Genomic DNA, 25474 nt, shown 5'->3' on the forward strand with positions numbered 1-25474 from the left:
CCCCCCCGAACATAAAAAAAAAACATGTGACCTAAGTTAACACATCAGTAAGTTAATGAGTTCTTCACAGACTATAAAGATCCATTGACAGTTAATGATTGCACTGAAACTTAACATTTCTAATGGGGAATTTCTGCCATTCTTCTATTTTCTACTCTCTTTTCTGGTAAGTAGTCTGAAAGCAAATGATCCTATTCCAGGTACAAGCAACTTGGTCAACCTGAATAAGGACATCACAACGTGCTCTTGAGATTTTTCTAACTCTAATATTTTCCAGAGTAAGAGATGATAATCTGCTGTTTATTAAATACTCAGAAAATCTTTTGAGAGAAAAAATATTCAAGTTGTGTACAGTTATATTGGAAACAAGGTTATACCTCATTAGATATTGCCTCATGTCAGACATAAGCTGAACTGAAAATTCTGGAGTTACTTTGTGTTAGCTGGGGTCTCTGCATGCAGCCCTTGAGCTACATTAAGTTTATAGGAAAATCTGTGAGGAATGTAAATGTTCTGACAACAGAAAAAATGAGGTGAACACCTCAAAGCTTCTCCCTGGGTGACATCTGTCCATGGAGCACACGTTGATATAGAGAAATTATTACTTGTTTTGAGATTTATTTACTTATTTACTTATAGAAAACTGCTTAGCAACTTATTTACTGACATATAGCAAGTTATAGTATTTTTTTAAATATTGCTAAAAATCCTGCTAGCCCAGACTGTTCTGTGGAATTTTACCAAGGACTACCATGTTCATCAAAACAAAGCCGTTCACTGTGAAAATCTATCAAGGATTACAATGTTCAGCAAAATATTATACTTTTGTCCTTGAGGAACAGGTGGCTCTAACTAGTTGAAATTCTGCTAATGAGTAAAGACAGCCATATACAAATGGTAGAAGTTCTATTGGTTCTCTTAGATAAGATAGAAAGTAAACCGTCTGAAAAACACTATTGTTATTCAAGAAATTGGCCAAGAGAATCTGCGCATGCTCCAGGGAAAAAAACAAAGTGAGAAAGACTACAAGCCTTCCTCCCAAAGACTCCCAAAGATGACCACCAGGAGGCAATGCGCAGGTGCAAAGAGAATATAAACTGTTGACATCAGCCTTTGTAACTAACCCAGCCTTACTCATGCATATGTATGTTTGTGTTATGTAATCCAATGAATATGGATATCCACACTCTATAAGTTTTGGTAAAATGTGTGGTGGTTGTGCAAACTTTGTGGAGAGATCCCCTTGCACCCCGGCGCCAGAGAAAATATACATGCTTTATAACTCTATTGGAGTTGTAGAGTCTTTTTCCGCGAATCAACGTCACCACCACAGCTGGCGCCCTTGCCAACATACTCAGCTGAGTAACCAAGGAATGAACCACTACGGAGTTTATTATTTATCATGGACTTGCTTTTACACCCTCCAGCTATCATCCTTCCCGTGAAAACTGAGACACATTGGCAAGACAGTGCAAGCCTGGGCCTGCTACTGATCCTGACTCTCTGGGAGCACATCAGGGTGCTGGATACTTCCAAGTTGTCTGTCTGGGACCTCTCAAGTGCTAAATTCATTCACAAACTAGGGAAGGCAGGAAGGACAAGGGAAAGGAGTAAGGACAATTTCTATTTCATTTCATACCACTGATGTCAGTAGACGTGGTGAGTTTGCTACTTTGTATTCTTTGAGGAAAATGAACTGTACACTGTCTTTACCAATCTGTATATAGTTAGATGCATAAGATATCAGTATTGAATTAATAATTTGAAAATTTAAATTTTTCAGAGGGTTTTTTGTTTAAAAGATTAACTACTGTTGTATATAAATTTTTTCCTACTCTTTCTGTCCATAAATTACTCTATCCTTGACAGTATTCACAGCAATTATGCACAAACTGAATTCTTATCTAGCAGTTTAATTTCAGAAAAATGAAATGTCTCCTTACCCTTTACCCTTCACCCTTCAATATGCACCTTATTCTTTCTATTCATTTATTTTGCTCTTATAAAGGGTACATTGAGAGAACATATAACACCAAAAATTAATGTATTTTTGGTTTATAAAAGATAAAATAGACGGTAAGTGAGAAATAAATACTAACTTTGACCTGGAAGCTGATATGTTAGAGTTATTTCTTTCTTTGTCTTGCAAATGGAAGAACAACATAGTATGAAACAGTTATATCAAACTTTGAATAAGTCTTTTCTTGATCATATCTGTACATATTGGTCAGATAGGAAACTTTTCACCAGAATTATGTCTTTAGAAGCACTTAAAACACAATGGTGGGATTGGTGCATTCTGCATATTGGAAGCAAAGGGTTTATTTTTTTAAGAAAAAGAACAAAATAGTAGACATGAGGCAATACAAACAGTTGAGATGCACACTTACAGAACTTTTCAAAGCGCTTTCAAAATTCAAAAGCTTGAAAACCCATCATCTACAGGACTGAAAATATCATCTTCAAAATTATCTGAAGACAAATCTATTGTCTATCTTTAGCTAAGGTGACCTAAGGCACAACCCTGAAGGTTAAAGTTTGGCATTTGATGTCCCATTGGAGAGCAAGTATCTCACCTTCTGAGTCAGCTAACAGAGTAAATTGCACAGGACTGAACACAGGCGAGAAATACAAGATACTTGCTTGTATGTGTCTATTTCTATGTCAATGCATATCTCACAGTTCTTTCTCTTGTTTAATTGAGTTTTTCTGACTCAGATCCTGAAAAGCTTGTTTTCAGAGTGCTGACAGACGTGACCTGACAAGGAGAGACCTCTTTCACAAAGTTAGGCATCAGAGCGCTGAAAGGTTTTGCCTGAAATGTGGATATGCATGGCACTATCCTCCCATCTCCCACAAGTCCAACCTTCGTATTGCCTTTTATCTTGCACTCATGTCAAATCTTTCTTGTGCTTTGCCTTCCCACACCTTCCACCTTCCCACAGAGGAGACACATCTTTACTTTAAATAGCACAGACCACAAAAGCATTTATGTTACAGCAATTTATCCCAGCCTGAGCTGAGACTGGGGCTCCACTGTGACAATGTGCTGTACACACAGTGAGAGAGTCTGAGTATCACTCTAAAGAAACAATAGACAAAGGGAGAGGGAGATGTGATATTGTCAGCCCTGTTGTACTGTGTTGGGCACAGACAGAGGGACTTTGGTGATTCCACAGAGGAACCCTGATACTAGAGACTAGCTAGAAAAGATCATTCTGTCTTATTCTCCTGTCTTAATAACTCATAGGCGATAAAAGATATGCCATTATGGTACATTTTGTACTCTTCTGGATCAGATAGAGCAATTTTCAAATATGCTGTTATTATACAGGTATAATCTGGAAGATGCTGTAACTTTCTGGACTTGGGGATGGCCTGAAGCACAGGGTACTCTAAGATCCAGTATCTCACCCTAGTGTCCTTGCCTGACCTTTCAGTTGCATTTCTGGTATATACATTATCATGATGCTTGAAGGGGGTGGTGGTGGGAGAGGGTGGTGTGTGTGTGTGCTATCTAGGGAGGATCATGGCCATTATGTCATATGTCATGACTACAAAGACAGATGGTTATCAGGCTAGGAGCAAACAGAAGCTGCCAAGCCCAGAAATGTGTGCCAGAATCTATCCACATGTCAAGCAAATATTTTAAAGTGTGGGCTTGCAAGCTTTGTGAGTTAACACAGTGTTAGCTCTGATGTTGTTTCTACAAGTGATTCATGTGGATAGGTGATTAAGATATCTTTAAATTTGGCCTGAGGGATGGTCCTTTACAGCAGTTTGGTCACATTAAAAACAAAAAACAAAAAAACAAAAAACAAAAAACACACAAAAAAAAAAAGAAAAAAAAAAAAAAGGCCAAAAGCAAGCTGCTTAGTATTGTAGATCTACGCTTGAGATTAAATGTGTTGAATACTGTATCTTTATAGCTGAAATTCTGCAGCAACTTTTCCTTAATCTGAGCTTTCCTTTTTTAATACCACATGTCTATAAAATAAAATGTTATTTTAAGATACTTGTGTTTTATTGTCTTTAAATTTTCAGGCTCCAATACTGATAGCAACAATTGCATTACAAAATTTGCCTGGTGGAAAAAAAAAAAAAAAAAAAAAAAAAAAAGTGGAAAGAAGAGAGGTAATTTGTAGTGCAATGAGTGTTAGCAGATCTGTAAAATATTGATACTTTAGATACTGTTTCATGAGGAAGAAGGGGAAATTGAGCCCAAGGTTCCTATCACAGCTGGACTGTGTAGAGGAAATTGGTCTTCCAAAAGAACATGGGGTTTTCATTCCTATCAACCTGTTACCCTTAGAAAAGAGTTCACAAGAAAGATGGACACTAAAGTTGTAACTCTTCTTGAGTGAAATTATTACCTCAAGTCATCTGCTGCTGCACTTCTGAATACTGTCTCCTTTGAGGTGTTGTCTGAATATTCAGAACTATTACATATTATATGGGCAAAAAATGGAATGAAGTCGCATCTCTTATGCTAATGCTTTGTCCTTTTATAGTACAGTCTAATTGCCAGTGCAGCAATACTCTAATAGTGCTTAGTGATTCAGTAATCATATTTTAGTATTGAAAGTCTAGGGACAAGGTGTAATACAACATCCTGCAATATTAAGTTAATCATCATATATTATACTATATTGGTATAACTCCTTTTATGTCAGATGATTCCTGTTAAGATTTTTTTTTTTTTTTAACAGTTTGCATCATGTGACAAAATGTAAAATATGACTGATAAAACACTACTATTAGGGTACATTTTCACTGGTAAGTAGTCCATACTTTAAAAAAAAAACATTGGCATATGAGAGATGTGGCTTCATTCCACATATTGCATGTATGGTATTTCCAGAGCATGGGAGCAGGCATAATCCTGCTCTGTGACATTAATACAACCTGTCTACTGGTTTCACAGCACTTTATGATATGGTGAAATTATTTTAATGCTGTTATTTATTAAAAAATTCAAAAGTGGAGTTGTGGGGAGGCTGGAAAAATTTTCCTGTAGAGCATGTGATCAAGAACAGCCTCTGTGAGTATGTAATAGAGTGCTGCAACATTAGAAAACCAAATCTTGAGACAAAACATATTACAAGGACAGATGCTAAGAGCAGTCTGCCCCTATGTATATACAGCTAATAAAATATGTGTGAAAACACACATCTACACAAGACTTTATCTTAGATTGTCATTGTTATCAGACCTACTATTTGCAGGCCTGTATATCATATTTTTATGTCTGTCACGTTAGTTTTAAATAACTCTAATCCTCGATCCAATTAAAGGTATCATCTCAAAGCACATCATTTTATTTCCTTTGAGAAAATATGCAGAGTTACTATTAGGTTTAGTAAAGCAACCACTGCCAAACTGACCATTTTATCTCACATACTTGCATCTTATCACCTTTTCCTATGGCATGCAACTTTTAAATGTGCATCTGGTGTGTTAGATCAAATCAAAGTTGCCACTGGAGAGGTGTTCCATTACATTGGAAGTTGAAAATCCATTTTTAGCTCTCACACGCAGTATCTTAATTGAAGCAGATAAAAAAAAAAAATATCTGGTATTTCTTCTAATACAAAAATGATGTGCAACGTAAGTACATTTTTCTTTGTTCTTTCTTCGAACAATTTTTGTTTAGAAACAACTCTATGATACATTGTCATCTATTAAAAGGAGAAGGTGTTCTAAAATGAGACAGAATATTACTTCTTTAGCACCTCTTTTTAGGAAGCATCATATACATTAGACCTAGTCCATTCAGCTGAGCTTCTGCTGTTTTCCTCTGTCTTTCCACAACACAGTTTTCAACTAGACTGACTGTTAACCTTCATTCTAGTAGTCTGCTAAATGATGTGTAATTAGATTTTTTTTACCTTACATCCAATGCCACAAATGTGGTGGCTTTTTTTTTTTTTTTTTTAAATAATCTCTGTGTGATGTACTGTAAAACTTCCATGTATTTAATTTTGTGGCTTTCTTGGTGGAAGATTTTATTCCTTAGCAATTTTGTGCCCATGAATCAATTACACTTACAGCAAAGCAATCTAATGTAGTTAATAACCAACTTTGGGATGTAAGGAATTAATCCTGTGTAACATCCTTAAAGCATGGGATTAATCTACATTTTTTTTTTTTTCCATTCTGAAGGATTTTGAAGAAAATAGGTTTGAAGGCCTCAGTATTTTGATAGACTGTGTTATAGGTATTATAAAAAATCTTTTTTCTGCATATGGAGAAGACTAAGATTCCAGTCCCTTCTATGAAGCATTTTCACACTGTTCAGGCCCTGTTATGCTCCTATGGCATGTGAATTTTTTGCTCCATGAAATCCAAAAATAAGATAAAAATGAGAAAATGCAAATTCATGGCCCTTCATCCCTTTCTAGATGCCTGTGGTGTGTTCTGTGGGAAATTCCAGAATAAATTCTACTTTTGAAAACAAGAATTCTTTCTGCAACTCTTCTGTTTGATGAAGCCATTCACCGCCTCTGGTGACAAACTCCTCCTAAATCCACATTAGCTTCAGAGTATGTTTCTTAAAAATGAATCCTTTGTGAAGATAAGGACATGATTCAAACACAAGGCTGCTGAGAATGGCTTTCCTTTCAGAAATAAGGATTTTTATACGTTGATTAAAATATTTTTTAAAAGTTATTGAATAGTTTTTTCTATATTTGTCTTCAGCTTGCATTACCAGAATAAGGTCCTTTAAAAACTGGATAGACTGCTGCTATAACCAACATCTTCATAAACTATATGTTAATATTAAGCATTCAGTCTTTCAAAAAATTCAACTACTGACATTTTATTCTAGATCACATGCTTTTGTTGTGCAAGTGCTCTACCTTGGTCTTTTAAAATTGAAGTTCTTATTTACCTGAGTTGCTCATAATCATCAGTTGCAGTTTGTTGCAGTATACTTCTATTTTGTTATTATGCCAAGGAAGATGTAATTTTTTCCACTGGCTTATTGTTGCATTTACATTATGTTTCTCCTTTTAATATTTTTATTTATGTCTTTATTACATCAAAAATTGTGCTGGTTAAATTTGTCCTCAAGTGATGCTTTTTTGTTACAAAGTGATTTAACTACATACAAATAAGTTCCATACGTATAGCAAAATACTGTACTGAGTGCATTCACTCAAATGGATATCATTAACCAAGGAACCACTTTGAATGACACATAAATGAATGAAATCAAGTGCTAAACTGGTACTTCTGAAAGAAGAAATGAAAGCTATTCCCTGTCTTCAATGTCTCTCAGTAGTGTTTGGATATTAAATCCAATCACATTGCCAATTCTTATTTAAAAATATTTGGGAAAGTGAAGGTTCTGTTTCTCTGCCAACACAGTTTATATTTCTTTTATGCTCTTAAGCATAGATATTCCAGTTTTCTTATTTTTGTTCCATAATTTGGGCTCTAAGTGACTGCTTACTCTCAGCTCTGTTCATGTCAGGTGTTCATTGACAGCAATTCATGGGTAAGGACAGGTCTACCGTTCCTGTGGTTTTCAGCTTCTCAGCATATAGTTTTAACATAAATTTGAAAATAAATCTTACTGTTGTGTTAACCAAACCAGAAACAAAAACAGCTTTCCCTCCCTATAACACAGTGACAAATGTATGACCATAACTTTTCTTGCTGATTTACATTTTGCCATTGCCATATGTGTGCTAGTGTCCTATATGGACATTGCTATTGAGTAAAATTGATACTTCTTTAGTCTCTCCACTTATTTTGTCTTTGAAAAATGAGAATATTCAATCCGAAGGTGACATTAACATGAGATTACACATTTACAGCTCTTATCTTTCAGTCCTTTTCTCAGAGTAGATACACTAGACCACAGATACCATATGCAAACTGCTTCCAAAGATTAACAGCAGTTCCTTACACCTCATGGTCCTAATACAGAAATATGCATGATGAGCCTAGGGCAGACATGGTTTTACACCACATCTTGTTTCCTACAAAGCAAAATGTATTGTGCTCCTAGTACCATTTCAACAACCCTGCTATATACATTTTACAAAATCTACCGAATCCTGCAAAGCACAATGTGTTGTGCGACAAGCAGTGTTTCAGCAACCTTCCTGTACAAAAACTGCAGCAAGAGCTGGCCACCTAGTGGAATAACAATTGCTACATGCTGTGGGCTCTGGCCAAGCAAACACAATGAATGAGCATATGATGTTGCAATTTTTTAAGGCTGATGTGCCAATGCAGTGAGATCATATTAGTAATAATCACTTGAGCCTTTTGAAGTAGCAGAGCCTCAAATTCATGGAGGCAGTAGCTCACCTGGTAGCAATACTCCACAGAATATAAAGTTTCTTTTTCAGGGTGCATTTTTTTCAATCTTGTTTTTATCTCTTGAACTTGCATGTTTTATCATTCCATCCCTATACATAACATGGGAACAGATTATCAACATAGCAATTTCAGTGCTCCTTGTTCATTCTGAATTTTCAGTTGGTACTTTTCTTTGAACTCAGACAACCAGTAAATACTTCACTGATTACAGAAAGTGTTTTGATTAATTCAGGTGAATTTTAAAAATTACACTCAGCAGTACCATCATGGTTTATAATGGAAATCTATGGACTTTTGATGTATCTTGGCATGATTTGATTTTCAGGAAAAGGAACAACGGTCTGTTTCATGTTAATGAAAAAAGCTTAAAATCTGGGAATAACATTTGGAAGTTGAAAAGCTTTGCAATGAACAGAATAAAATAAAAATAGTAATCCTGTTCCCATTGCCAGTGTATACAAAAATGCTGCAGTAAAAAATACATTGTTCTGATGGCTACTGAAGACTGAAAGAAAACTACATTATTCTAGCTGAAGAATATAAACTGTGTTTAAAAAGGAGACGCAGGAATGTATTTTCTTTAACTTGCAAGTTAACTGACTCCTTGTTACTATAAAGAATTACGCTAGGAGAGGATTCAATGGTATTTCGGTTCAAGGATTAGAAAACTAAAACATGTAGTTTAGTCTTATGATTATTAAGTGGCTTGTTTCTTCAGGAAATAGGGAAAAATGTTGCAAGCAATTCTGTCTAACTGATTAGTTGAATCTCATTTTAAAATAGTCAACCAACAATTTGTTTCATGTTCAATAACAAAATTTTGAGGCTAGAGAGACAGATATTTTCAGTAATTAATTATAACCTTGACCATATGTAGGAGCTGCTTCAAGTGTGATGAAGCAACTTCTGGCTAGACTACATAGATAAAATTCAGACTCACAGAAATTTTTCATGAATTATAGGACATACCTCACAAAAGAGAAAAACAGCTTCCACTCTCAACATATTTCTTTAAAAATCCTTTGTATATATCTTCTATTGACTTGTGAAATACAGTGTAAAATTAAACATTAGCATAGTTACTTTGGTTTTACTCTCTGCCAGCATCATGATCTTTATTAAAAACTGAAGCATTGGCTCTTTAATCTGTATCTGAAAAGACAAGTGCCCATAAAATACAATTTAAAATATTATTTATATCAGAATTATCTCTGTCTGATTTCTCTTTCCATAATAAAATTCACCCTTTACTATCAGTAGCAAAGCCTGAACACTAATCTGAAGTAGTGGTTTGGAAAGCCTTTGGAAAGGATTACATTTTGGTTAAATTTCCCTTCTTGTTTCTTTGGAGCTTAGAGTATCACTGGCACATGACACTGTGATTTTTGCTTTTATTTCTATCTTCCCTTAAACAGAAGGAGTTTTAGTACTTGGTTTTGGTCCTATTATTCCATTCATTCTCAGCTGAAAGGTCTGTTTTTACAATCTGAGCAATAATTAATGTTTCTCCATTGCATTACTCAGGTATTCATTCTCCATTACATCACCAAATATTCAAATGCATGCTGACCTGTTAGCACATTTTACCTGTTAGTGCCTATATCAAAAAGTCCACTACCTTGTTTAACCATGACTCTCATCACGAGAAGTACCTGAATACTCTTCTATCTACACCAGTGTTTTCCTTCTCCTCACTATCTGTCTTTTCACCACTGATATTCCTTTATACATGCTTATATCTTGGTCTATCAGATTATTTTTAACCAGGGTTTTAAATTAAACCAGTTTCTCTTGACCCTTTCCCCTCAATTCTCAGTTTAAAGCTCTTCTTAACAGTCATAAAAGCCTTGATGTCAGAATGCAATTTTCCCAGATAGTCAGATGGAATCCCACCTTTGAAAATGCTCTATTTTAGCAAATGCATCCCACTGGCTAAGTATTCCCCAACCTGCCTTTAGTACCGATATTTGAGCCATCTATTGATCATCATTATGGCATCATATCTCCAATCTCCCTCAGTACTGACTGGAGAAAATTTTAGAGCAGTCTCTATTATCATAGAATCATAGAACATCAGGTTGGAAAGAACCTCAAGGATCATCTAGACCAACCTTTCATGTCAAAAGCACAATCTAGATGAGATGGCTCAGCACCCTGTCCAGCTAATCTTAAGTGTCCAGTATTGGGGAATCCACCACTTCCTTGAGGAGATTATTCCAAGGAATAATCCAAGGACTGTTGTCATTGTGAAAAATTTTCCTTCTGTGTCCCTGTTGGAATCTCTTCAGGAGTAACTTGTATGCATTATCCCTCATCTTTTCCATGAGACTCCTTGTAAAAAGGGAGTTTCCATCTTCTTTGTAGCCCCCCTTCAAATACTGGAACATGGTGATAAGGTCACCCCTAAACCTTCTCTTCTCAAGTCTGAACAAACCCAATTCTCTCAAGTCTTTCCTCACATGACAGGCTGCCCAGTCCCTTGAATATCTTTGTGGCTCTTCTCTAGACCCTCTCCAGTCAGGCCACATCTTTTTTTTTTCTATAGCACTACAACTTTTTATTAACAAATAAACAGTGAAGACAAAAGTTCCGCATTCAAAAACAAAACAAACAAACAAAATCCTTCATAAAAGAAGAAAGGTGTGTGTTGATCAATTAGATCTTTGTTTTTTACATCTCAGTTAGTATGTACCAAAGATTGCCCCAAAATGCTATAGTGGTTATTTTAAATTATGGTAGAGAGAAAAAGAAAAAAAAAAAAACCACAAAAAAAACCACCACCACAACAACAACAACAAAAAACCCGGTTCATTTCTGGGTTTTTTTACAAAAGCTCTGGGTTTCTGATGAAGTCTTTCATGTTTAATCAGCTCTTTGGCAGAATGCTCACATGACATGTTGTTGAAGCACTATATATAACCTTATTTAGTGGAATGTTTTCTAATTATTAAATAAGCCCACAAGTGAAAAAAATACATATTTTGTTTCAACTAGCAGATCACAAAGTGAAGCACAATATGTAAAAAAAAAAAAAAAAAAAAAAAAAAGGGAAAAAGGGGAGGGATTAGCTAAGTGCCACAAAAAGGCAAAGAAGAATTGATAGAGCCTGAGCTCTGTCAGGGAAGAGCTGGGGAGAGTAAAGCACCCCTGGCACTTCTGGAACACCAAACCTAAACTAGATTTCTTTAAAATCAATGGAGATACATGCTAAATGCAGGAGGCACTGAACTAGGCCCACAGTGCTTGCACTCAGAAGAATAACATCCTTAAAAGTTCATGCATTTCAGATTTACTCTAGTGTTGTTTCACTGATTTCAATAAAGCAATTTTCAATCAGCAACAACTATAATCATTTATGTTAATATAGATTTGACTATCTGGATTTCAGGATCTCTCTGTTTCTAGGAAGGACTAAACCACTTTTATTTTCTTTCCTTGGGCATCTTTTCAAATCTAATTCATATCTGACAAATGAGACAAGAAATCAATTGTATGTAGTATATACTGTATACCTGGAAAGTTCTTAAAATAACTATGCTTGCTTCAGAATAGGTATTCAGTACACAATTATTTGGCACTGTTACACTTGACCAAGTTCCACTGAAGATATGGTTCTGTAAAGCAGAGGCAGACCAAATGGGATTAATCTGTATGCTGATGTTATTTTTAAGTTGCCTCACATAATACACAGTCATACACAAATCAGGTTTTATTTTGACCTTACCCAGCGTATTTAGGAAAACATGAATGGAGCAATATTGAAAGCTGGGACTGTTCAACTCATACGAATATAAAGACTCTGTACAGTGCATGTACAATATGCTGTACACGTTCCAATATCTATGACCTTAAGGAGATTTTTGTGTCCAGACAGCAGTTTGACTTTCTCAGTTTTTCATAGGCTTTCTTACCTCTGTCTTGGCATGCGGATGAGTGGCTGTTTATGGCATCTCTTACTAAGACCAAAGAGCTTGTGAACAGTTTTCTGTGCCTTGAGGAAGAGTTGCTTCATGCTGTTTTCTAGTTGCTCATAGCGACGTTGAAAATTAGAATCCATTGTCCACAAATGCATTACAGTAGATGTGTTCAGGAAATAATTCATGGGCAGTCTTTTCATAAATAATTTGAATTCATCTAAAAAAAGATAATTAGTCTTTAATTATGCAGTTATAGTTATTGTTACAGCAAAAATTAACTTCCCATTTGTTTTTTCTTAAACTTCTAACTTTTAAAAACTTGAACATTTGCAATTTTAGAATCAAACATTTTACCTCTTGCAAAGTAAAAAAAGCAACTACACTTTTAGTGGTAATATTAGAATAAAACCAGCACAAGTCTGTTATTTATAAGCAACTTTTAGATTGATGTTAAAACAAATACAAGTACTGTCATTATTGCTCAACCTGGATAATATGAAGATTAAATAGCACTCAGAGTTTCTTACCTTCAAATCTGTGATCTGAAAATAAATATGCATTTAAAGATCAATGTATTTTGTATAATTTGGAGACAATAGGAAAATATTTAAAAAGGCATATATTCCAATACTTAGGAAATGCAAGTAAATATGATTTTACAGGCCAGCTCTCTTTTAGATGTTATTTTACCTGAGACAAGCCATTAAGGATCAGACTTTCAAAAGTATTTAGAATTAAAATTGAGGTTTTCAAAGCATTTTATGGCAATTTGACACTTCAAAAGTCCCCCTTAACTTCTTTTTGACTCACATCCCCATCTAAAGTGGTAAAAAGGAGTTCTTAAATCACAGGATCACTGTTATTGTGAACATCCTATGCTTTATGATTTGTTCTGGCAGTCCACATAAGATGCATATGAATCTTATTAACAGAATTTCATTAACTAGTGAGTCTGTTTTCATAAGTAGGATAATTTACAAGTTGATTTGTAAGTTTTTGAACACAAATAAATTTCCATTTAAAAGGGCTCTAATTGCTGGGGAAAAGTTCATTCCTGCAGTGAAGTCACGTCCCACAGTTTGGCTTTCTCCCTGCCACATGCTTGTTTTGAGTAGCCTACACTTCATGCAATGATCTAACTGACTGAAGTAGCCTCCTTCTTAAAAAGAGTTAATCATAATATTTAACATAATTTTAGGTTGCTCATGGAGATTGTTGATTGGGGAAAATGTCTGCTCACATGAAAGAATACTCCATTACCATAATTGTTTGTAAGTCTTTCAGTTTTAGCTTTAGCTTAGCTTTTTTTTTTTTTTTTTTTTTTTTTTTTTTGGTAACAATATTTTCTATTTTATGGGTGGAAAAAAAAAGATATTTTCGAAATGAGCTAGAGTGACCCTCATCCACATTCTTAGGTATATGAGGCCATGATGAAATACAACAGCCCTATTTTGGCATAGTAATTCCTCTGATGGGTGAAGATTTGTCAGAAGATAAAAGGCACTGAAAGGTCTTCCAGAAGGTAAAAAATTAAAGACAAGGGGCAAAGATGATGGTTTTATATTTAATACAGTGGTTTTAATAATTCATCTGGGAGCTCCTTGTCAATGTGTTATTTATTTTCTCCTCATGCCTTCCTCTTTGGGAAATAGTTCTCCTTTTTTCTCCTCTTGAGGACAGCACTGCTGCCCCTCTGCTGTTCCTGGGTACAAATTAAGGGACTGAGGAAAGGAACTGTTTCCTTATCTTATCAAGTGTTTGGAACATCTTATTTATTGCTTTTTCTCTTCCCTAATTTTCTCTAAGTGGTTCTTAACCTTTATCCAAAAAGAGTAAGCCTAATAATTTGAATTAATAGAAGTATTTAATAAATTCTTCATTACCAGATGACCATTTCTGTGAGTTTTAGTATAGTTTTGGAAAAAACTGTTCCCTGTTCTCCCCTTCCCAAGTGACAACTACATCTATGTCTCCTCACACTACACTTCCCAGTCCTCACTTCCCAGTCCTCACTTCCCTTCAAGGCTTGCACAGATGCTGTCAGAGAGAGTTATGTCTGGCTTGCCTAAAGGAGGCACAGTCCCACTGGCTTGGTAAAGCCTTCCAAGCCTAAAGAGTACATTTTCATATTTAACAAACTGGCAGTTAAAAAAAAAAAAAAAAAAAAAAAAAACACAGACCTGCATTTTCTATAAATCGGCCAAGCTCCACTGACTTCAGTACACCTAGGGAGGATCAGAGCTAAGAGCCACATTCCTGACTACCTGTTTTAATCACTAACTTCTCATTTCCCCTCCATTCTTCTGAGACACTGGTATAGCTACTTAAAATTGGTTTCATGAAGCCAAAAATAAACCCAAATCCCTGAGGAGGGAATATTCTCAGAAGATGCCTTTTCAGTTCTCCTATTGCTGTAATAACTTATTTAAGATACATTGTCAGTTTACTGTCCTTTGCACAACATCAGTAATCTCTACAGTTAACAACTAATCAGGTGCAGTGTTTAGAATTGATAAAGAGGGTTTACACTCAATTTGCAGTGAAAAAGCATTTCCAATAAGAAAAATGCCTCTTTTTTTCCCCGTAATAAACATAATCTTTGTCTATCCCTGTGCCCTATATGATCATGCTAATTGAGAACCACAATGCCGTTAAAAGAGAGACAGAGATAAAATGAGCATGGTTACATAGTGCCTTCTGCAGTAAAGAGAAGAAAAGATAATGTGCTCATATCTTAAACAGACACATTTCATGATCTGTGAAACTACAACATGAACTCCTAACACTGTGAGATGATTAAACTCTCTAATCAACACATTGTACCAGCCATTCCTGGGGATTAACAGCCAGTATTACTCTGCTGGGGGGCCATAGAATTCGATACTTTTAAAACATAATACTTGATACCACATATGATATGATTTCAGCACTTTCTCATTTATTTTCAAATGGATAGCACATGCAATATCTTTTTTTTTTTTTTTTCATATTCTTAACCAATTGTAAATAATGAGGGAAAATATAAAACATTGTATGCAGGGTTTGATCAAACAAGTTTATTTAACTTTTATTTTATGGCTGTTCCTGTCTTCTTTTCATTTCCCCCTTTCTGCAATGTAAATCTTCATTGTATTAATGGTGTCTAGAGATTAAAATGGCATACCATACTTTAGTGGAAAAGAATAAATGAAAAATATCACAATGGGAGCAAACATTGTTGCTGAAATCAGATGAGTATCAGACACATTTAGGCTTGTAAGAAATACCTAGAGCTACTTAGCTTGTAAATTGCATTCTTAGTGTTATTCAGTATCAGAGCAGGGCTCAGTGCTGAATACAATGATTAACATTCCACATACAGAGCCAGCAAAGACCAGAAAAATGCACTAAGCTTCATCAAAGGATTTTACAGTGCTCTGCTACAAGGAAAAAAAGGTGCCTGCTCTGTGTTGGAAAAGAACAGGACCCCTGATTTCTCTGCTATGAGTATTTTGCATATCCCTGATACTTTGAATTACAAGATCTGTACAAGACTGTCACACCTATAAGACCACAGTACACTCATGTTTTAGCTTCAGCTGAAGCTTAGTGTTTTTTGGAATTTTTCCTGGTTATCAAAATGTCTTGTGTTAACTTGATTACTAACATCCTTTTTGGAAGATCTTTGGAAGCATTTTGGAAGTCAACAGACTTATACCAGTTTGGGAATTCAGAACAGCAGGTTAATAATGGTACCCCAGGCTAACATCTGACCGTGCAGTGTAATGCTGGCAGTATTAACATGACACTTAATATCCCTGAGTTTTCTCCTCCTATTTTCTTTATTAAGTCCATGACTGAGCTTTCGAACTGTCATTCCTAAAAGTTTCTTTTAAACTATATAGCCACTGTTTCCCCAGACAATGCAACAGCGATTATTTCTAATCTATGATTATTAAAGCAATTTCATCCCCACGGCCCAGGTCCCACTCTGTGTAAAAGCAGAGGACAATCTCAACTTCTGCTGTCAGTATAACATGAGCAGGAGGATAAATCAACATCTCCTTTATGCATATCTTGTGTCTAGGGAGGACTTAGTAATGTTTATGGAAGATCAAAATTCCTGAGTCCCCTGGTAAGTAGGAAAATTCAAATTTGACATGGATTTTTAGCAAAGGAAAAAAAATAGTTTTCTTCCTTTCTTCCTTTCTTCCTTTCTTTCCTTTCTTTCCTTTCTTTTTTTCTTTCTTTCTTTCTTTCTTTCTTTCTTTCTTTCTTTCTTTCTTTCTTTCTTTCTTTCTTTCTTTCTTTCTTTCTTTCTTTCTTCTCTGTATTATGGCTGAAATGAATAGCAGCATGTGTGTACATGTGAAGAAATTGACGGGACAATCTACATGCTGTTCGGGAGAACGTAAAGCAAAACATTTGAAAATAACCTGCAATTGGTGATATGCTAAGAAAGGAAATGTTTCAGAACAGAATAAACTGAAAGAAATTTCAGCCACCTTCTTTCAGTATGTAGAAATGATGTTTCTGGGGAGCTGACATTCCATCAAGTTGATTCTGTCATTTAATTTAATGTCATATTCTGATGAGCCCTTTTACCTAGAATGACATAATTTAGTCTTATAACATCAAAACCTTTAGTACTGGAAATTACAACATAATGTTTCTACCCTGTCTAATTGTGGATTACATAGTCTAACCAAAACTTTTTTTTTTTTTTTTTTTAACATTCAAATATGGAAAGAACAATAATATTTTCTGAGCAAGAGCAGCCTGATGATAACTGAAAGAGTATTTTGCCTGGCCAGTTTGTGAATCCTTTATTGACTGAAACATACTATTGACAATAGACTTATATATAATTATGTATTTTCTAAAATTATTAAGATTTTGGACTGTAGCAGTTTTTCCATTTAACAAAGCTCAGTAAAAGGATGTCTGTAGGAGAAAACCCTTTTATACATAATATTATCATGACAAAATCTACCATTAGACATCAATCGAAATGGGCTGTTTATTCATTCCTCTAAATGATGCTATAATGAAACATATTTCTACCTTATTTATCTAAGAATAACAAAAAAAAAATTTGGCAAACCTTGTAGTAAGTAAAATGGTGCACATTCATTAGTTTGATTGACAGCATTTGTGACATTTCTTCATTGTCTGTAAAATCTATGCATCTGTCACTGGTACATACAGCTTTTTTGTTTTTTGTATCAAGTATCTTAACTTACTCGAAAGGTATTAAAATTCTGCCATCACAATCTAGAAGTGTATAATACTTCATGTAAAAACTGTCTCCTTTGGCTCTAACAAAATGTTACAGTGGGCTTAAGGCAAATTGACAAAAATTGACTAGTCTTTAACAATAAGGGTGTGATACTGTATGAGTGAACAAAACTTTATGTCATTGTCCTGGTTCAGATAGGATAGAGTCAAGTTTTCCCCAGCAGAGAGAGAGGGGGAAGGGATCTCCAGCCGGGTTATTCATACCATGATGATATCAGGTCCAGAGGCAGTGCATTTTTTACTTTCACTTCTGGTTTGGGGGTTGCCATACACGTGGTGGGCTTGCCCCTTGACCATTTTGCGGTATTTCTCTGTATATCTTTTGTCTTGTTCACTGTTATTGCTGTTTATTGTTGATATCATTGCCACTGCTTCTATTCAGATTGTTTTATCACACTGTTGTATTAAATTTTCTTCTTATTTTAGCCGGGGTCTGTGTTTAACTTCCAGCCCAACCGGATGCGGGTGGGGGAGGGGCAACAGCAACGTGCTCTCCAATCCCGGCAGGGCTTAAACCTGCACATTTAAAATTGGCACACCAACGTGGGGCAGACCCTGACCAGAGTGTGACAGAGCAATCTGTTGGGTGTAATCTTTCTGTTTATATTTGTGTTTGTTTGATAAGAAAATGTTTGCAACGCTGGCCCATTTGCTTGCGTGGTGGGGCGGGATTACTCCTTACATCCAGTGTATAATCCCAATGGTGGCGTTTGTTATCGGTGGAAAATATGTAAAGGGTCTTATGTTGTTATACAGGCTATTGAATGCTTATAATGCCTTTGTATCGCTATGCGTGGGGGCGGGCCGGTACCTGTTTGCCGTTTGGGCTTTTGTTAGTGGTCTCACCCCAATGTGGGTGAGCCAGGGGAAGAGATCCTCTCAGCTTTGGAGAGGTTCAGCCCTCCTTCGAGCCTGCAAACCAGTGTGATGGTGGCATTATGCATTCTGAATGTCTGCCTGATTACGATTTTGGCCATGCATCATTTCTCTAACAATAGCAGTGCCCAGAAACCTGCCCCGAGGTCAGATAATAGTGAGTGGCAAGGGGTGTGGGAAAAGATGGGCAAAGGCCTGAGTCGGTGGGCACCCCCAATGCTTTGGAACTTCATTTCTGAGCAAATGCAGAGCCCTGAAAAGCTGATGGAGGGCTTAGAAAGGGTGTGTTACCAAACTGGCAAAATCAGGAGACACAAATCGCTGTGATGTGTTGGGGACTTACCCATGCATACCGTGTCCTCTTTAATACCACCCACTGCCCTCCAGGGGAAGAAAAGGCCACACAAACAATATCTGAAGCAGGAGCACAGGCAGAGCCAGTCTCAGTCACCTCCACGAGCACAGCGACTGGGCCAGAGAGCCAGGCAGTGCCAGTGTCAGTCGCCCCGATACAGAAAACAATATATACCAGAAAGTCTGTTTGCAGAGTGATGGATGAGGATGAGCCAGGCCCATCAGGGGAACAGGAGGAAGGACCAGAGGTGATCATCCGATCTCTGTCCCCGACTGAGCTGCGAGATATGTGGAGAGATTTTGGCCGGCTGGGAGGCGAGCAGATTTGCACCTGGCTGCGCTGATGCAGGGACGATGGAGCCAGTGCTTTTGAGATGGGAGAGAGAATCCAAGCAGCTGGGATCTTTGGCCAAGGATGCTGGCATTGATAGGGAAATAGGGAAACAGGCTCAAACCCTCAGCCTTTGGAAGCGACTCCTGTTCAGTGTAAGGGAGATGCACCCCTACAAGGATGATATCCTATATCAGCTAGACAAATGGACCAGCATTGAGAAAGGCATCCAGAACCTCAGGGAACTGGCTGTGTTTGAGATGATCTATGGTGATCTGAATAATGAGCAGTCACCCATGGACCCAGATCAGGCCCCTTGCACACACCTGATGTGGCAAAAGTTCCTGAAGAGCACACCAGAAGCGCACTCGAAAGCATTGGCAATAGTGTCCTGGTGGACAGACACCCATACTCTAACAGTGGATGGAGTGGTTGGCAAGCTCCGGAAATATGAGGGAAATCTCCCTTCATCTCAGCATTCCTGGGTCTCAGCTGGGGAGGAACTGTCTCAGACGCTCCAGAAAGTGGAAGAGGACATGTCCTATGTTCCACCTGCACAGGCTGATGTCTCAGCCATTAGAAGTAAACGTTTCCCCACCCAACAGAAAGGCAGCAGAAAGTACACACCACGAGGCACCCTGTGGTTTTTCCTCCTCAACCATGGAGAGAACATGAGGAGGTGGGATGGAGAGCCCACTGCTGCCCTAGCTGCATGAGTAGAGCAGGTGAAAGGGAAGACGATCACAAAACCCGTGTCCTCCAAGAAGAGCGCAGCTCCAGTGTCCAGTCAGAAATCCCCCAGACAGAATAGAATGGTGAACGTTATGTCTGACCCTCTTGAGGGGACCAGTAAATCATTCTTGCAAGAAGTGAGTGATGATGAGCAGGATTAGAGGGGCCCTGCCTCCAGCCAGGTGGAGGAAAGGGACAATCAGATTTACTGGACAGTGTGGATCTAATGGCCTGGCACGTCAGACCCACAAGAGTATAAGGCTTTGGTGGATACTGGCGCACAGTGCACCCTGATGCCATTGAGCTACAGTGGGGTTGAATCCATTTGCATCTCCGGAGTGACAGGGGGATCCCAAGAGCTGACCCTACTGGAAGCTGAAGTGAGCCTGACTGGGAAGGACTGGCATAAGCACCCCATTGTGACTGGCCCAGATGCCCCGTGCATCCTGTGCATAGACTATCTCAGGAGAGGGTACTTCAAAGACCCAAAGGGTACCGCTGGACTTTTGGTGTAGCTGCCTTGGAGGAGGTTGAACAGTTGTCCACCTTACTGGGCCTCTCAGAGGATCCTTCAGTGGTGGGGCAGCTTAAGGTTGAGGAGGAGCGAGTGCCGATTGCTACCAGGATGGTGCACCTTCAGCAGTACCACACCAACCGAGATTCCCTGGTCCCCATCCATCAGCTGATCCGTCAACTAGAAAGCCAGAAGGTGATCAGCAAAACTCACTCACCCTTCAACAGTCCTATATGATCAGTGTGAAAGCCTAATTTTATACTTTCGCTTCTGGTTTGGGGGTTGCCATACACGTGGTGGGCTTGCCCCTTGACCATTTTGCGGTATTTCTCTGTATATCTTTTGTCTTGTTCACTGTTATTGCTGTTTATTGTTATCATTGCCACTGCTGCTATTGAGATTGTTTTATCACACTGTTGTATTAAATTTTCTTCTTATTTTAGCCGGGGTCTGTGTTTAACTTCCAGCCCGACCAGCTGTGGGTGGGGGAGGGGCAACAGCAACGTGCTCTCCGATTCCGGCAGGGGTTAAACCTGCACAGTCATCTTAAATGCTAGTCTAAATAAGCACTTTTCATACAATTTCAGAATTAGGTGAAGTGAACTCACATTCTACATTGTGTTTCATGTTTTCTCAGTCTTATATTTGCAAATTACTTACAAATGACCACTACCTTTATAGACCACTACTACTCTGGGAAGCTGTTTCTCTTCTTAAACCATCATGATGGGATTAGATGTAAATTCAGGCTTGATGTGATTTTGGGTGGTCTCTAGTCCAACCTCTTGTTTCAAGCAGGTCATCTCTGACATCTAGATTTCTCTAGATAACTAGGTTGCTCAGGGTTTTGTCCAGTTAGGTCTTGGAAACTGCTGTGGATGGAGACAGGCAGCACAACCTCTCTGGATAACCAAGACTCAGCTACCCTCATGGAGAAAAGTTTTCTCCATACCTCCAGTCTGAACTTCCCTTGTTTCAGTTTCTGCCTGTTGTCTCTCACCATACAGAGCCTGTCTCCCTGATCCCCTTCCTGCAGACAAGGCGGATGCTTTGAATCCCCTGAAGCCTCTATACCCAAGGCTGACCAAGCCATCCTGTGGCTTCTCCTCTCAGGATGGTTGCTCCAGCCCCAAGCACTCTGGGGACATCACTAACCATGCTCCAGTTTCCCAGTGCATTTCCTGTACTGTGGAGCCCAAAAATGGATACAGTGTCTGAATGTGGTGTAACAAGTACTGAGGCTAATCCCTCCTTAATCTCCTAGTCACACTTCTGTTCGTACCATCCAGGCTGCTGCTGCCCTCATACTGCTAGTGTACTGTGAGCTCCCTTCCACTCACCGCCAACAGGCCCTGGGAACTTTCCTACAGAGTTCTACTGGCCAGGCATGTCCAGCCAGGATCACTGCTGGGACTTTTTCTGCCCAGGCCTGCCCAATCTTTGTTGAAGTCCATGAGGTACCTGTTGTCCCATTTCACCAGCCTGTCCAGGTCCCCCTGGATGGCAGCCCTGTTCTTGAGTATATTACCTGGATCCTGTCCACCTTTCTTAAGTTGGTACCATCTGCAAACTTGATGGGAGTGCACTTCATAGCCTCCTCCAAGTCACAGCTAAAGAAGGCAAACAGCAAGTCCTGGAATAGACCCTTGTGGTATTCCACTTGTCACTGGTCTTCAGGTAGGATATGTGACTTATTAATCCTACATTCTGTTCCCCACAATATTCTGGTTTCCAAGTTAAGATACAGTGGTCTGGATGGAAGTACAAATAGATGAGTAAAAATCCCATCACATGCCCAGATTACATGTCTAGAGTCTTACTAAAAGTGTAGTAAACAACATCCATTTCTTCCCTCTCATCCATAGATCAGCATTTTGCCATAGAGAGAATGAGGAGGGTCAGACATGATTTACACAGTTATCATCTTCTCCATCATGTCCCTTGTGCTATCTTAACCTTTAGTGGTTGCCCACACAGCTGTTCTCAATCCCCCTCCTCAACAGGACAGTGTGAGAAGATAAGATGAAAAAGTTCATGGTTTGAGATAAGGACAGGGTGATCACTTACCTATTACTGACATGGCTAAAACAGACTCAACTTTGGGAAGATTAATTTATTGCTAATTATAAATAGAGTAGGATAGTGAGGAGAAAAATGCAGACAAAACTAAAAACACCTTCCCCCACGTCCTTTTTTTTTTTTTTTTTCCCCAGGTTCAACTTCAATCCTCACATTACCAGCTCTTCTATGTCCTCTACCCCGTGAATAGTGCAGCGGGATGGAGAATGGGGATTGCAGTCAGTTCCTAAAACTTCATCTCTGACAATCCTCTCTCATGCTGCTCCTCTGCACCAATGTGACATATCTCCCACAGGATACAGTCCTTCAAGAACTGCTTCAGCATGGGTCCTTTCCATAGTCCAGAGGTCCTTTAAGAGCATACTGCTCTAGCATGGGCCCCCTACAAGCCACACATCCTTCCAGAAAAAAGTGCTCCTGCATGGGCTCCTCTCCACGGGCTGCAGCTTCTTTCAATGCATCTCCACCTCCTGCGGCGTGAGGTCCTCCATGGACTACAGAGAGAGTATCTCTGCTCCACCGTGGTCCTCCATGGGCTACAGAGGGATTACCTGTGTCACCGTGGTCTTTTTCACCACAGACTGCAGGGGAATCTCTGCTCTGGCATCTGGAGCACCTCCTCCCCCTCCTTTTTTCACCAGTCATATGTCTGCAGGGCTATTTCTCTCACATTTTATCCCTCTTCTCTCTCACAGCTGCTGTGTCTTTTTTTTTACCCTTTCTTAAATATGATATCAAAGAGTTGCCACCAGTGTCACTGATAGGCTCAGCTTTGGAGCCGACTGGCATTGGCTCTGTCTGACACGGGGGCAATGCCCAGTGTCTTCTCAAAACAGGCCACCCTTGCAGACCCCCCACTACCAAAACCTTGCCACATAAACCAAATACATCTCCAGAAATATGATCCAAGAGGATCAAATCCATGATCTTCCCAGGGACCAAAGCGAAGCTGATCAATCAGTTGTTCCCTGGATCATCCTTCCAGGCTTTTTTAATGATTGGCATAATATGTGCATTTCTCCAGACATCAGAGATCTTCCCCAGTCTCCATGATATTTCAAAACTAACAGAGAGTGAGGCCTTACAAGGATATCATTCAATTCTCTCAAAACCCACAGATAGTCTGTTGCATCCCTGTGCCAGGTGCACCAGCCTGATAAAAATAGGGCTTCTTGGCTGCTGAAGTGTAGCAGCTATTGATTTCCTTTTTCCATGCCCTTGCTCTCAGGGTTTCAGGGTAGTTGGAGCCTTTGGGCAATGGGAGCCACTACTGACCACAGGTCAGATTCAGCTTGGCTATGAATGGAGTTCCTTGGGGAAGCCATTTTGAGCTAGTCTTCCATGGGGCAACACACTGCAGTCAAGGACTCTCCCCTTGGGTCAGGATGCCACCCAAGGAAATTCCTTGAGGTTACTTGAGTCAGGACACTTCCCTGAGAAGTTTCTTGAGATTGAGAGTCTTCACTTGTTAAGTGAGTAATAGAGCATTTTGGATTGTTGTTAGACCCTAGGAAGTGGTGTTTTGTTCTCCTCTCATGGGTATTCAAACTTGCTGTTGAATAGTTCTGGAGGGATAGTTAACTGTGTTGATAATTCATTTAAAATTTTTGGGTTTTGTTTGTTTATTTGGGAGCCTCTGTAACAATTCTGTGAATTACCATGGGTCAAGTTCTCTCAAATACCACTTGAATCCACCATTATTCACTGCTTGTACCTCCTCTCCCCCTCAAATCACCTTACTAAGCTCAAGGACCTGGGATATTTGCTGGTGAACACTGAGGGAAAAGGAGGCAGTGAGTACCTTTGCCTTATCTGTTTATGTTGAAGCAAATAAGTCACTAAATCACTCAACATATTCAGCAGCAGGTTCACATTTCCTTGTTCAAACGTTTATCACTGAGCCAACTATAGAAGCTTTTCTTGTTGTTCTTGGCATCCCTTGCAAGCATTGGTTCTAGGTTTTCCTGTCACCATCCCTAAACATCTGGGCAATGTTTCTTTTTTTCCCGGCAGCCTGTCCTTGTTTGCACCTCTTATACACTGCCTTTCTGCTTTGGAACTCTGTCATGAGTTCCCAGTTTAGCAAAGCTTGTTCCCCAGTATATATATGTATTTTCCTGAGTGTCACGATAGATGGTTTTTACACTTGGATGATGCTGTCCTTAAAACCTGGCCAGCAAGAGATCCTTTGTCTTCAGAGCTGCCTCAGAGGGAACACCACCTACCACTTCCCAAAATTAAGTGAAGACAGATTTTGTAAAGCCTAGATCTACATTCTGCATTACCCATTCCATTACAGATTCTGAACACCATTGTTTCCTGTCCTCTACAGCCAAGGTTGACATTGATTATCCTATCCTCAAACAGCACTTCCTTCTTAGAGAATAACCAGTACAGCTCCTGTTGATCCATCCAGTATCTGTATCAAGATATTATTCCTGACACCCCCAAAAAACCTTCTTGACTGCTTATGTCCCTCAGTGTTGGCTTTTTGAGAGGTGGGGTCCATGATCCAGACATATCCTTGAGTTGCTTCAGGAAGGCTTCAGCCGCTTCCTCACATTGGCTGCATGGTCTGGAACTCAGTCCCACCACAAAGCCACCCTTGTTGGCCTCTCCTCTGACCGTGACCCACAAGCTCTTATCCCTGTTACCTATCACATAGCAGAGCTCCATACATTCAAGCTACTCCTTGACATAGAGGACAATTACTCTCATCAACCCTGTCTGTCTTTCCTGATGGACTTCTATCCATACTTCATAGTACTGCAGTCAGGCAAGCTGTCCCCCAAGACAAGTCAGGTACCATGTCTGTTATCCTAACAGTGTGGTACCTCTGTGACCTCATGTAGAATTCTAGTTCATTCTACTCATTTCACAGGTTGAGTGCATTTGAGGAGGCATACTCAGGGTAGATTTCCATTTGCCCTTGTTTTATCATTACTGATAAAATTGTTATCCCTTGTTATTGTCACCCTTCATTATATTCCTAAGAAAGTTTTTCCCTTTACTTGGTAGGACCAAGGGCCACCACATGAGCCTGAGCCATGTAGTCATTTC

General features: G+C 38.8%; 1 protein-coding gene across 2 annotated transcripts in view; it reads right to left on the bottom strand.

Moving 5' to 3' along the window:
* BRINP3 (BMP/retinoic acid inducible neural specific 3) overlaps nucleotides 1-25474 on the bottom strand; it is a 243663-nt gene that overhangs the window by 28731 nt on the left and 189458 nt on the right. For both annotated transcript variants that reach the window (XM_026854113.1, XM_026854115.1), the window contains exon 7: nucleotides 12246-12468. In XM_026854113.1, coding sequence (XP_026709914.1) covers nucleotides 12246-12468 — 223 coding nt within the window. The remainder of the gene's footprint in view (nucleotides 1-12245; nucleotides 12469-25474) is intronic.

Source organism: Athene cunicularia (assembly GCF_003259725.1).
Source record: "Athene cunicularia isolate RWA chromosome 8 unlocalized genomic scaffold, athCun1 chr8_part1, whole genome shotgun sequence".
In the NCBI taxonomy this organism is placed as follows: domain Eukaryota; kingdom Metazoa; phylum Chordata; class Aves; order Strigiformes; family Strigidae; genus Athene; species Athene cunicularia.